This window comes from Rhinoraja longicauda, chromosome 3 (genome assembly GCF_053455715.1).
Source record: "Rhinoraja longicauda isolate Sanriku21f chromosome 3, sRhiLon1.1, whole genome shotgun sequence".
Taxonomy (NCBI): domain Eukaryota; kingdom Metazoa; phylum Chordata; class Chondrichthyes; order Rajiformes; family Arhynchobatidae; genus Rhinoraja; species Rhinoraja longicauda.
The window spans coordinates 46770618-46785491 of NC_135955.1; the positions used below are offsets into that span (position 1 = coordinate 46770618).

Sequence of the window (14874 nt, forward strand, 5' to 3'; positions counted from 1 at the left end):
CTTTCCAGAGCCTTCACATCCTTCTGAATTTGGGCGATCCAGAACTGAAGGCAACACTCCAAATGTAATCTAACCAAAGTCCTACAAAGCTGAATTGTGATTTCCCGGCTCTTATATTCAAGCATACCATATGCCTTTTTTACCACTCTATCTACTTGTTTTACCAATTTCAGGGAGTTATGCTGTGCTCCTGAGCCAAGCATGGACCAAACAGCTGAATTACAGAAGTGAGGTGAAAGCAATTGGCTACATAAGCAGTATTTGACCATCTCTTAGAAGAGATATTAACCATCTCCCTTTGAAATTCAATAGGATCATAATTGGTAAGCCATCCAAGATCAACCTCAAAGTAATCATCTCCGACCATAAACTCAACTGGACTGGTCACATAAATACCAGAACTAGTTGGATGCTTTCAAGAGAGAGCTGGATAGAGCTCTTAAGGATAGCGGAGTGAGGGGGTATGGGGAGAAGGCAGGAACGGGGTACTGATTGAGAGTGATCAGCCATGATCGCATTGAATGGCGGTGCTGGCTCGAAGGGCTGAATGGCCTACTCCTGCACCTATTGTCTATTGTCTATTGTCTAACTACAAAAGCAGGTCAGATGCTGGGTTTCCTGTAAAAATCATTTCATACCAAGCCACAGCAAAGCCAATACACCATGAGCCATAGAGCAAGGGTACCATAATGCACTTTCCACTTGTCTGAATGAGTGGCTTCAATCACTTAAAAAAAACTCCTCATTTGGAAAAGCAACCAGCCTGATTGGCCTCACATCCTCCACCCCAAACATTCTTTCCCTCACTCACTGCCATACATTGTATACCCCTCTATAAAAGCACTGCAATTACTCATTCACTGGATGTAACTCATGGGATTTTACTCAACAGCACTGTGGGAGTATCATCATCTGAAGGCCTACAGAGGCTAAAGAAGTTGGCTCAGCTTCATCTTTTCAAGGACATTTAGGGATGGTGATAAATGTTGATCTTGCAGGTTTTTTTTTCTTTTCGATTACAGCTCAAGTACACAAGGGTAGTGGAAATCTGAAACACACTCTTCTAATAAATTGTTGAGGCCATGTTATAAATGACCAATTTTCGGTTTCTCCAAGCCACTAAAGAAAATGTTGGAACCTTTTCTGGCAACTGGGATTCCACTTCCTTTTTCAATCTCCTCAGAAGGAAAGGACGAAGCACTTTGTGAAGACGGCGAATGATCAGGATAGTTTCCTCCTCATTTAGGTCGACCTGTTTAAAAAAAAAAGAGGGATTTGGTTTAGGAAGGAGCTGCAGATGCTAGTTTACACCGAAGATAGACACAAAAAGCTGGAGTAACTCAACGTGTCAGACAACATCTCTAGTGTAAAAGGAATAGGTGACGTTTCGAGTTGAAACCATGGCACATTTATAACACAGATTTACCAATCTGGAGAAAATGTAGACACAGACAACATATGAATGGTATCACCGGGTGGTGCAGTCAGCGATGTCAGCCTTGCCAACGGTCTGTCTGTCTTTTCATGTTTTTGTTATTTTTAGTATGTTTTAAAAAGAATGTGTTAATGTTCTCTAGTTTGTTTTATGTGAGGGGTGGGGGAAGGGGTCAGAGGAAACTTTTCTCAATCTCTTACCTTGCCGGAGATGCGATTGTTTTCCGGATCGTATCTCCGGTTGCTCTGCGGCCTAACATCATGGAGCTGGCGGCCTTGCTCGAGACTGACTTTGAGCCCAACAATGGGGCTGTGGACTTACCATCGGAGCCTGCGATCCCTTGCCTGGGAGCAACGCTCCAACCGCGGCCCACGGATTTCACCATCGAGGAGCTCGCAGTCTTGGGTAGAGACTGATGTCGGGAAGCTCCAAAGTCGCAAGAGGTTTGACTAGCCCCGACCCAGGGTCCAATCGCCCGGCACGGGGGAGCTGAGATCCCCCCGATGCGAGAGCTTGATTGCCCCAATGTGGAGGGCCCGACCGCCGGCTACGGGAGCCACGATCGTCCCGCCAACGGAAGGTTTGAGGCCCCCAACCGTGGGAAGACAAAGAAGGGAAGAGGTTGAACTTTTTTTTCTCTTTCCATCACAGTGATGAATATGGAGGAGTCACTGTGGTGGGTGTTTATGTTAAAATGTATTTTGTGTGTTTTGTTGCATTTTATTGGTATGACTGTATGGCTAATAAAGTATGATTATGATTATTATTCTGTTGCATAACATCGATATAGAAAAGGGGTTGGATGGTAAAGAGGAGAAATAACCTTGCCTAGCATCCGTTTTCAAAATGTAAACAAATGCTAGGCTTGGTTATTTCTTCTCTTTACCATCTATATACATTTGAAAACACTTTTAGTTGTTTTGTTATTGATTGAATACTGCCTCGTTCAAAACAAAAAATCAAGAATGTTAATTAATCAAAACTCAATATTTCATCCTAATTCTACGGAACATTGTAAGATTTAAATCTGATCCTTGGTCCCAGATACTTGGATGCAAAAAGAGAAGCCGTGCATAAACTTTGCTTTTTCTGATGATTGTCCTGGTCTGGAAATTGGAATAAAGAGATATAGTTCTTCCACATGCCAACCTTCCCACCATTGATCAAATATCCCTGAACACAGAGGCTTCAAGGTGCCTAAGACAGAATCAACAAGTGGAAAACAAAACACTGCAGATGCAGTAAGACATGGGCAAATGTGAAATTATCCATTTTGGTAGAACAGAAAAACAATGTATTATTTTTGTGTTAGATTGGGAAGTGTTAATGTACAAAGAGACTTAATTGATCTTGTGCTCAGTCACTAAAAGCAAATATGCAGGTATGGTACACAATTAAGTTAGAAAATGATACATTGGCCTTCACAGCAAGAGTAAAGGAATGTACAAGGGCAATGATATCTTGCTGCAATTTTATGGGAGCATGGCAAGATTACACTTTGGAGTATTGTGTACAGCTTTGGTGTCTTCCCCAAGAAAAGATATACTTGCCATAGAAAGAGTACAACAATGGCTCATTAGATGGATTTTTGGGGCGGCAAGACTGCCACTTGAGGAGAGATTACTTTGACTAGAGTTTAGAAGAACAAGGGGGTTCTAACTGAGGCTGGATAAGGTTACAAAGAAGGGAATTCCCACAACCTTTTAATTCATCATCATCCAAAATCCTCTCAGCAATAATATATTTAATGTCTGTTTTCGTATAATGGATGTGTATGTAGTATAATTCAATGATTTTTGTTTGGATGTTTTGGTTCCCTAAATTTATAACAACATAACTTTAAAGAGAAATGCAAAACAATAATGGCATGATCTTTACCCGTTCTCCAGTCATGGCAAATGGAGCATTAAACCATTGTTCAAAGGTGCTGCAGCTTTTGAAGATAGTAGGCAAAAGAAAATTCAGAAGAGCCCAGAGTTCAGGAAGTTTGTTTTGCAGGGGTGTTCCAGTCAAGAGGACCCGACGAGGTGCAACGTAATGAGTATTCAGCACCTGGGTCAGCTTACAATGGTGATTTTTCATACGATGACCTTCATCTACGATCATGTATTTCCATCGAAACTACAAAACAAAAGGAATATTTGGTGAATCAAAACACCTATCCCAGAAACCTTACAATCAAATGAACTATTCTACTAAGGTATGAAAAACTACTTAAGAAAACACTACAAGTCTAGTCATCTAGTTATTTCTATTTCCCCTCTCACAGCCAAATGATGAATTATTAAAAATTACACCCTGGAATTTTAATTGCTCATTCTGAATTTTCTAACATTTCAAAATGTTCACACTAGCATTTCAAAACTTACTTTGGGTCATGGTATACATTAAATGCAAAACATTAAAATTGATATCAATTGATAGAACATACAACAGTACAGCACAGGAACGTGTACTTCAGCCCACTATGTTTGTGATGAACAGGATCTCAAATTAAACTATTCCTTCAGCCTGCAGATAATCCAAGAGAGTTAGGAGTCAAGAGTAAAGAAGAGTCAAGAGTATTTTATTGTGTATGAAAACGGAACAACAAAATTCTTAATTGTAGCAGCACAACAGGTTTGTAAACACAGTACACAGATAATATAAATTTTAAAAATCATTGAATTTAAAAAAACACAATTTTCTCGATGGCAGGAGTGAAATGAGAGCATCGGGTCTTCGATAATGCTGGCTGCTTTTTGAGATACTATTTCCTACAGATCCCTTTGATGCTGGGGAGGTCAGTATCTGTGATGGACCAGGCAGTGTTCACCAGTTTTTGTAATCGCCTTCCTGGGTGTTTGAGTTCTTGAAGCAGGCTGTGATACAACCAGTCAGTATTCTCCCTACCATACACCTGTAGAAGTTCAAGAGAGAATTTGTCGACATTTCAAATCTCCTTAATCTTCTATGGAAGTAGAGATGTTGTTAGACTTTATGATTGCAACAATGTGCTAGGTCCAGCACAGATCTTCAGAGAGGTGCACACCCAGGAAAACTGACTTTGGTGACTCTCCACTACTGATCAGTTGAAGACAGGTTTGTGGAACCTCAGCCTTCCTCTTCTAAAGTCAATAATCAGTTCCTTGGTTTTACTGACCTTGAGAGCAAGATTGTTGTTCTTCAATCAATCAGACAATCGATCACCCTCCTATACTCTTACTCATCAATATCTGTAACTTGTCCAACAACTGTAGTGTCATCAGCGAATTTAAAAGTGGAGTTGGAACCGTGTCCGTCTACACATTCATGGGCAAAGAGTGGGTTGCTACTGTGTTAATGGTTCTAGAGAAGGTGTTGCTGCCAATTTGTACCGATTGTGTTCTATTGATCCAGTTGCAAAGGGATGCACAGAGATCCAGTTCGCCGAGCTCAGTAACAAGTTTGGAGGGGATGATGCTGTTAAACGCCTCGCTGTAGCTTATGAACAACAGCCTGACATATGCGTTTTTATTGTGCAAGAGGACCAATGCAGAGTGGAGAGCCAGCGAGATCATATCTCCTGTTGATCTTTTGTGGCAGTAGATAAATTGTAGTGGGCCAGGTTCTTGTTGAGGCAAGAGTTGTTAAGCACCATAATCAATCTCTCAAAGCACTTCATCAACACAGACATTAGTACCGTCGGTGGCAGTCATTGAGGCAAGTCACCTTGCTCTTCTTGGGCACCAATATTATTGATACTCTTTTAAAGCAGGTGGGAATCTCAGCCCTCAGTAATGAGTTGAAACTGGTTCGCTCAGATTTTGGGAATGCAACTAGGTACACGATAAGGTCCAGATGCTTTCCGAAGGTTTACCAAACCAAACGATCTTCTTTGGTAGCTGAAATTGAGCACAGTGTTCTCCCAATCGAAGTGTGCATAGAAAACATTGAACTCAATGAAACAATGATTTTGCATTGTAGGAAATTATAGCGTGCAAGCACTGCCATAGCCTTTTGATGGCCTTATCAAGGTCATTTCTGAACTTCTGATATGAACTTGCGTGATGAGGATCTTGAATACCTGAGATCTGATCCTCAGATGATTGCAAACCATCTGGTTCATTCAAGGCTTCTGTTTAATGAACACCCGGATAACTTTTGTTGGAACACACTCCTTCATTCATTTCCTTATCAAGTTGGCATATTAGTTCAGGTTTGTTGCCGAGTCTTTGAACATCTCCCACTCTACCAACTCCAAGCAATCCCAGACATGTTGCTCTGCCTCCCCTGGCAAGCTCTGTGCAGTACTCACTGTTGGGGCTGCGTTCTTCAGTCTCTACTTTTTCTGCAGGAAGGAGCACCGCCAGGTGGTCAGATTTCCCAAAGTGAGGATGAGAGATGGAGTGATAGGCATCTTTGAAGGTGGAATAGCAGTGATCAAGGGTGTTTGATCCTCTGGTGCAGCAAGGCACATGCTGGTGGTAGTTTGGGAGTGAATTCTTCCAACTAGACACATTTGTTGACCACAATGTGCAAGTTCCCCAGTGCTAGACAGACATCTGTCTGGGATGGCATGTCGATCACATCATGATGATAGAAATGAATTTGCTTGGGAGATAAAAAGAAGAGCAGGAGAGCAGGAGCTGGACAAGAACGCTACATACGAGCGCCACAAAAAGGTTATTGTGAGGTAGATGTCACCGCTTCTCACTTTCCCTGATGCCTCCATTCATTCCATGCGATGTGTGGAGAAACCTTTGGGCTGGAGGGCCTAGTCTGGGGAGTTGGTTGAGCAATGTCTCCATGAAACAGAGCACACAGCATTCCCTCATCTCTCCTTGATAAAGCAGCCTTGCATTTAAGTTCTCAACTTTATTCTCTAGGGACAGCACATTGGCGAGTAGAATAGTCGGGGGAGAGAAGGGAGAGGGAGGTCGTTGTCCCTGCACTTCAGTCTTGCGTGGTGGTCGGCCACATTTCCACACACAAAGGAGGCTTCCGCAGTGTTCCCTGGCTCTACATTTGCTCTACCTGCAACCCACTGCGAAGTTGGGCAATCTCCTGCCATTGGGAAATTCCTTACAATCGGTAGCTCCTTGGCCGTTGGGAGATAGCATTTAAATGGACTAACAGCTTGCAAGTAAAAGCATTGATTTGTGCTGTTTCTTTTATCCAAATAAGTTAGAACTGTTATATTTGATCCTTTGCAGTTTTGCTGCTGGCAAAATGTCACCACAGAACAGCGCAATTTTCAGACAGGTCCCCTACATATTTCTGTGACCCACCTAAGCCTCTTAAATGCTACTATTGTGTCTACATCCACTACCACCTCTGGCAGCACATTCCAGGTACCTACCACTTGCCCCACAGAGCTATGCCCTTTCTTATTTGACAATCCAACCTTGGGGAAAGAGGTTCTGTTTACCCTATTGTTCATATTTGTATATCTTCTGGAAGTTCGCCCCTCATCATCCGACACTCCAGCGAAAACATGCAAACTTTTTCAAACCTCTCAGAGCTAAAAATCTCTAATCCAGGAAACATATCGGTGAACTTTTTCTGCACCCTCTCCAAAGCCTCCACATCCTTCCTGTAACTGAGTAACCAGAAATGCACACAATAGCCTCAAAGTTTTATGAAGCTACAACTGCTTCTTCCCACTGGAGGCAAAACAAAGTTTTTCACTGTATCTTGGCACACATGACAATAGACCAATACCAAACAATGGCAATACATTTAGTAGGCTAATTTCTATTAATCTGACAGTTGCTGCTACATCAACCCAAAATGAGCAAGAAATCTTACCAGCAACAAATACGATTAAATTTAGTAAATAAAGTTTATCAGATGGGTAAATCTGTCTTACCTTAGCAAGCACGTGCTTGTCCTTAATGATATACTCATACGTGGTTAAAAGAACATTGAATTTTCCACTGCGCATCTGTGGAATATAGGACCGACGAAGTGCAGGAGTACCCTGAGGTATAATGAACATTACATCAGAAGAGCAAGCCAACAGATATTTACTAGTATTTCATCAAACTTAATTAATACTGTGTATAACTACATTTGGACCTGCACTAAAATTACATTACCTTGTACTAACAGTAATGTCTTATTTAACAAACCATACGACGATTTTAGAAGATTCTGCAGATTGAATGCTTCAGTTTAAATGTTCCATTATGTTTACTCGTTGTAGTGCAGCCCACCAGCTTTCCATGTTTTAATTAAAATTAAATAAAGCACATCTTGCCAGGTTAGTCAGGTAATTTGAGAGAAAAGCGCAAAAGAAAATGTAACCATCCATAGTGATAAGCTCGCCAAATTATAGTCCAACCTTGTGAAAAAAGATTGGTGCAGCAATATTTCCATTCTTAATACTACCAACTTCTATTTCAAAGCTTGTTGTTTATTAAACACTGATATTTTCTCTTTTTTGATGAGGAACCAAAATACGACAAAAAAATATGCAAAATTAGTGATAAATGCACATTAACAAGTGAACTCCATAAAAATATTTATCCTAACATTCACAGGTTCAATCTAAGTATTACATTGTATGTCCTGCCAAATCAATTTTGAGCAAGGATCGATCATTCTCTGTTGCACACAATATGCTTCTACTTATTATATTGCAGACTAATATGTTAAATTAGAAAATACTGGTGTTCGTAATTTACACCATTAACATTCAAAACTAATTGTGCATTAGTATGCAACTCTTTTTACTTCCTCCCCTCCAATGAACTAATTTTTATTTCTATCTGGCAAGGATTTATTGCTCATCTGAAATGCAAAGCATATACCATGGAATTAAATTAGAAGAATGTGATTACTATAAAACCTGTTTCAAAAGCTACAGGAAATTAGAAAATCTGCACATTTTCTACTGAGGCCAAAGAACTAACCTTATAAGAAATTTTCACAACACATGGGGCCCATTTATCAAACTCATATGTCCAGTTCGACAAAGTTCTAAAGGGAAATACAAAAAAAGCTAAGCATTAACGACTAATTCAAATGTTTAAATATTACAAAAGGATATAAATTAGATAGGTTTAATTTATCAATCACCACTGATTTATCACAACAAAAACAAATATATTACTCTTTCAGCATTTCAAATAAGTAGGTGTTGTTAACCTACATGTAGATTACAATATAATAATTGGGAACATCTTTTGTTCCCAATGTAATTAACAAATCACCAAATACTGAATCACACAAAACAGCAAGTCATATTTGACTAACAAGTGTTGGTATAAGACAGATAGCTGGACTGAAATGTGCATGGGATTTGACCTATAGATTGAACAATTGAACTAAAAAATGTTCAGAGAGAGCAAGAAAAAATGCAAAATGCAGAATTCAATCATTTACAATAGCAACAGGCACTTCGGCCCTTGATGTCTGTGCTAATCATGATACCATTTTAAAACTGCATTATCAATCTGCATATGGTCTGTATCTCTCAGTTCCCTGCGTGTTCACATGTCTGTGGTGCTGTTGTATCTGTTTACACCATGGCCCCTGGCAGAACGTTCCAGGCACCTACCACTCCCAGTACAAAAGAAAATTGCCACTAAACTCCTTTAAAAACTTTCCTCCCTCTCACTTTAAAGCATTGTTCTCTTGAATTTGACATTTCCACCCTGGGGATACGACCCCGACTAATTAGAAGCAATCTGCTGGAGGAACTCAACATATCAAGCAGCATCCATGGGTTCTAAGGAATGTTTGATGTTTCGGTCAAAATCCTGCATCAGAATCAAGTCATGTCTCCGCTCTGACCCTCCCCCCATCCTCCCTCTCCCTCCACTCCAGATCTTTCCTGTAATGCAGTGACTGGAACTGCACACGGTACTCCAAATGTGGCCGAACCAAAGTTTTATACAGCTGCAACATGACTTCCTGACTGTTGTAGGTTGCTTTCCAACCGATGAAAGGAGCCATGCTATAAATCTTCTTTATCATTCCATCTAGGTGACATCCAGGGGAGAATTGCTAATAGCCAGAAGATATGCAGATGATGACTGGGCTATACTTTGCTTAAGATGATAATAACATGTCAATTTTGTGGAACAAAATGTCAACTGTTGTTTGGGATTATTAAACATAGCACATCCTTCAGCAGTCATGGGAAGGGGGTAAAAAACAGTAAAAAATAAACAAACAACTGTTTAAAATGAATGAGAACCAGGATAGACATGAATACACATCATCTGCTGAGTCATCTCCCAGCACATTGCTAAAAGGAGGCTGTTTTGATGTCCGAATTCCAAACAAAGGTTTCAATATGCAGAGGCATTCTGGTCAGTTGAGAAGTGCCCCCGATAGAAACTACTAGACCAAGTGAACCCATTGGGCCCAAACCTCTCCTGCCTTGGTGCAGCACCCTCTCCTCCCCCAATTCCCCCCTCTCCTCCCTCCTTCCCCCCATCCTCCCTCTCCCTCCACTCCCCCCTCCTTCCCCACTCCATCCCCCTCAACCACCCCCCCCGTATTCCCCTCCCTCCCTTCTCCATCCTCCCCCCTCCCTCCCCAGGAGATAGATTTAAACTTTAAAATGTGAATAACTTTAAAAATATAACACCAATTTCACAGAAACTTCATCCATTAGCACCAAAGGGACAACGGTGAGTAAGGAGAGCCTAAAATTGTCGCGCTATCGTGTACCGTTTTGGCTGTAGTTCAGGAACAAACAAACAAACAAGAGTTTTAGTCCAGATAGATATTTGATCATCCCTTATTATTTTTGTCCTTGAAGGGTACAAAGCATCGATGTTCTTGGGAAATCTCCATGAGATCCTTCAAGAACATCCGTTTGTTATGCTGAATAAGGACCTTTTCCATCCACAGGTTTATTTTTTTTAAATCATAACATTCGAAGGTTCATCCAGGATCTGCTCATGACCCATTATTTGGCCAGTAACCACAGTAGTCTAAGTGAATGAATATTTAAAGCTGACACTCTATGATTAGAACTGTTTAGGCCAATGACCGCAGGATTACATGAAATCAAACAAAGCAGATGTAAGACGTGATTGTATGTACATGTGTGGGTGCGTGCAAGCGGCCAGGTAGTTTGGCATGACAAGGTCACCAGTTGTGGTCACTCACCAGTCAGAATGACCGGGTATGTGTATATTTGCTCAGTGGGCATTCACAACTGAGGGTGGGCCTTTGTTAATGTTGCATGACTACTAGGGACACGTGATAGATAGTATGTGGGGTATTATTCAGGACACCAGAAGAACGGTGTATACTCATTCTGGAGACGTCCATTGGTTTATTTTTGTAAAAGTACACGTCTATGAATGTGGAAACAAATCTTTGCTATGGGAATGTGCATTTTTAATTTCATTCCCTTTGTGTGTCTTTTCATTGTTACTGGAAAACAGTAACCAACCACACGCATCATTGAAAATGAAGATGATTGCCAATGAGATGAGGACAAACATCAAGGACCTATCGAACGTATCAGTCTAACAGAAAACACTATAACAATTACAGGCATTCTAAAAGTAAAATAGCTAAAAGAAAAAAAACTAATTGATTCGGACCTCTAGATAACCAAAGTGCATTACATCCATCAAAGCATTTATAGTGCAGACTCTCTTAAAAAAAAGTGTTTGCACAATTACTAACTGTCCCAATTTATTTGAAGAGTTATGTCAGAATTCTGGGGTAGCTTTCTCACCATCATTCTAAATAAAGTCATGAAATCTTTGTTTCTCTGAGAGAGCAGTACAGTTCAATGGCTCATCTGAAAAATAGTGCAGCACTGTCGCAAAGATCTCAAAGTTTGGAGTTCAACCTATGAGATGTGTTGTGAGCCATACAGAATTATTGTTTAGCAAAAAACAGATTGCTGGAAGAACTCTACAGGTCAGACAGTATCGAAGAAGGAAAAGGAGATGACATTTTGGGTCTGGACTATTCTTCAGAAGGGTCTCAACCCAAAAATCATCCATTCCTTCTCTCCAGAGATGCTGCCTGTCCCGCTCAGTTACTTCAGCATTTTGTGTCTATCTTCGGTGTAAACCAGCATCTGCAGTACCTTCCCACACTATTCTTTTCAGAATGGAGCAGATGGGTCATAGCTGGAAAGAAAATGTGAGGAGTGGGGCAAGAGGTAGCAAGTGATAGGTTGATCCATGTGTAAGACTTGATTGGTACAATGAGTCGGGGTGGAAAAGGCAGAAGTAGTAACCAAGGCTGGAGATAATACGTGGGGAAGTCAAAAGGGTGCAATGGTGGGATCTGATAAGAAAGAAATGTGGGGAGTGAAATGTAGAACCAGGAGGAGGGATGGTGGGTGGTGGGGAGGGGAAATGTCTGGTGGAAAAAAAGGTGGGGGAAGGCACTGTTAAGAAGGGAAACATAGCACTGTGGATAAATTAACTTATGGACAAGATATAAGGGAGTAGGTTTAAAGGTTGCTGCATACATGAAATGCAATGATACATGTCTGAGGTCATAGCCAAATTCAAGATATGCACATTATGATGTCTCAGACAGAGAAAATGCGATAATAAACAAAAGACTTTGGATGGACCCACACACTTTAACAGATAGACATTTATAGTGTACACAGTCGTAACCTTTTTCCCCAGGGTGGAAATGTCCAACACTGGAGGGCATAGCTATAAGGTGAAAGGGAGAAAGATCAATGGAGAGGTGTGGGCATCTTTTTGTTTTTACATACAGAGAGCGGTGGGAAACTGGAATGCATTGCGCAGTGGTGGCAGCAGATGATAGTGGCGTATAAGCGGCTTTTAGACAGGCTCATGGAAGTGCAAGAAGTAGAGGGATATGGATCATGTACAGGCAGATATCAGTTTAACTTGGCATCATGTTTAGCACAAACATGTGGGCCGAAGGGCCTGTTCCCGTGCTGTACTGTTCTGTGTTCTGGACCATGAAATGATACATTCAATGGAAACATACCAATAACTTGATGAACAGAGAAAGCAAAGGATTTGAATACATAATCCCAGGAAAATGTAAATACAGACAATAAAGACAAAGAGATCTAAACAAATTTTGTGTTGTTTTAATAAGAGTAACCTAATAAAAAGAAAATGAAGATTTGGTACAACATGATGAGTATGTCAGTCAGTTTTGGAGGCCCATTTGTCCCTGTCAGAGAGAAGTCTGCAATTTCAACGTGAAAAGTGAAAATAATTGCAATATTTCCTCAGAATAGAAACAAATAAATTATGAGCAGGAATATGCCATCCAGTATGAACATTCAAATTCTTACTCCGTCCCTACTTTTTTCCCATATTCCTTTCTCTCCTTAGCCATAACTACATCAGATTCCTCCTCAAATATATTTAACCTCCACTACCTTCCATGGTAGAGAATACAGAAGTACGAAGCAGCTCACAGTGGTACACAAAATAGAACATAGCAATGTTAGCAAACTTACGAAAGAGGAACAATAATGAGATATGGTCCGTTAAGTCTCTTGTGCTCCATCAGGTATGTAATGAGCCCAATAGTCTGGATTGTCTTTCCAAGTCCCATTTCATCAGCCAAAATTCCATTCAAATTGTTATTGTAAAGAGAAACCATCCATTCAAGCCCCTGAACCTGAACATTACAGAAGAAAATATTATACAGTATTAGGTAACCAGTTGAAATGTGTTTTTGAAAAATATATAGGTTCAAATTTCAATTTTATTCAGATGCATGGATTTTCATGCATCTATAGCAATAATGAAAAACTGGATTGTAATCTAAAGTACATGAAACAGAGTTAATTTCATAATTATTTTTTAAAATATAGGCCACAACTCCGACACAAATTTATAAAACTGTAATTAAATCAAAACTTTAAAAAAAGATTGAAATTGAGGTGAATGAGTGACTTTTGGTTCACTGCCAACTCCTGGTTACTCCAGTTTGTCAACTTTTTCCAATCACCTTCTACAACTGAAGAACCTCATGAAAAAACATGGGTTATGAACAGTATAATACCCCATTACATTAGAAACAGTTTAGATGTAAAAAATTATATTACCTTGCAACATATTTTTTAAATAAATGCATTCCAGAAAATTATGGTATATTTCAATCAAGTTCAGAAACTAACGTTCTAATATTTTTTTTAAAATACTGGAAATAATAAGGAAGCATCTATGGAGATAAAAAAAACTTCAAATCAATGGCTCTGGTCTAAAAAGCCTACCTGAAATATTAACTTTGTTTCTCTCAAGTAATGCCAACATTTACTTTTTTTAAAAATTTCCAGAACTGGAGTATTTTGTTTTTGAATCCAATATTGGCAAGTAGAGAGACAAAAATACATGGCAATGAATACTCCCAAACTGCTGGCCCTTGTTCCCTCAAATTTCAGACCCCGAAGATACTGATTTTTGTTGCATCATAGTTTTGTGACTGCTGCTCAAACATTGATGGTTGCACATTGACCTATATAGTGAATAGTGCTGACGGTTTATTCAAAAATTGAGCACATTACCCTTTTGGTCAATAAATGTAGCTCTCCATTCTTTTTATTTATCTGGCCTCATTTTCAAAGAAAGTGTATGGGAAGTAAAGAAAACCTAAAATATTCCAGCATAATTATATGTGGGAACTAAAATATACATATATTCTTACCTGATACTGCTTTAGTGATCCATTGATCAGGAGAGTAGATTGCTTCTCTACCCTCTCTGTTACTGCATGGGCCACTGCGTAATATGACTGTGAACCTTTCATTCCCGCTCGCATGCTATATTCATCATCAACATCTTGTTTAGCGCACCTAAAAATCACAAAGATCCATTGATTATATCACACTAATTAAGTAATTTGTCCAGTAGATTAACTACTGCAGCAGGAAGCTCGTGGTGGATGAGAGATATAATATTGCATTGACAAAGAGCGAGAACATTTTTGGGGTATGACACAGTCATATCAGCTGTGTGGAATGCTGTGTTCTTGTTCTATGAATGACCAAACCAAAACCCCATATATTAGCAATAATAAAGATAACCACCAAAAACAAATAGTTCTGCCAGTCTCAGAAAAGAGAATAGTTTAAAAAAAAATCATTCAAGGGATGTGGGCGTCATACGCTGAACCAGCGTTTAATTGGTCATCCCTAATTGCCCTTGAGAAAGTGAAAGTGAGCTGACTTATTGAACTGCTGTTCTTCTTGAGGTGTGGGCATATCCCCTTTGGGAATGGAGCAGAGAGATAAAGGAAGTTCCAGGATATTAACGTAGCAATGGTGAAGGAAAATATTTCCAAATCAGTACGAGGTGGGGCTTGGAAGCAACTCTCCATGTGGTGCTCTTGTCCTTCTTGCTATAGAGGTCATGAGCTTACAGAAGGCTGTCTCAGTAGCCTTGGTGAGTTGTAATATATCCTGCAGAAGGTACAAGCTGCCTCCACTGTGCTTTGGCAGTGGAATGAGTGCATAGTCACAGATCATAAGTGATAGAAATAGGCTATTTGGC

At 40.0% G+C, this 14874-nt stretch overlaps 1 protein-coding gene across 3 annotated transcripts in view; it reads right to left on the reverse strand.

Annotated features, from left to right (window-relative positions):
- LOC144591976 (SWI/SNF-related matrix-associated actin-dependent regulator of chromatin subfamily A member 2-like) overlaps nt 1–14874 on the reverse strand; it is a 99832-nt gene that overhangs the window by 40223 nt on the left and 44735 nt on the right. For all 3 annotated transcript variants that reach the window (XM_078396070.1, XM_078396071.1, XM_078396072.1), the window contains 6 exons: nt 14030–14177; nt 12837–13000; nt 8311–8377; nt 7266–7376; nt 3314–3556; nt 1139–1252 (listed from right to left, as the gene is read on the reverse strand). In XM_078396070.1, coding sequence (XP_078252196.1) covers nt 1139–1252; nt 3314–3556; nt 7266–7376; nt 8311–8377; nt 12837–13000; nt 14030–14177 — 847 coding nt within the window. The remainder of the gene's footprint in view (nt 1–1138; nt 1253–3313; nt 3557–7265; nt 7377–8310; nt 8378–12836; nt 13001–14029; nt 14178–14874) is intronic.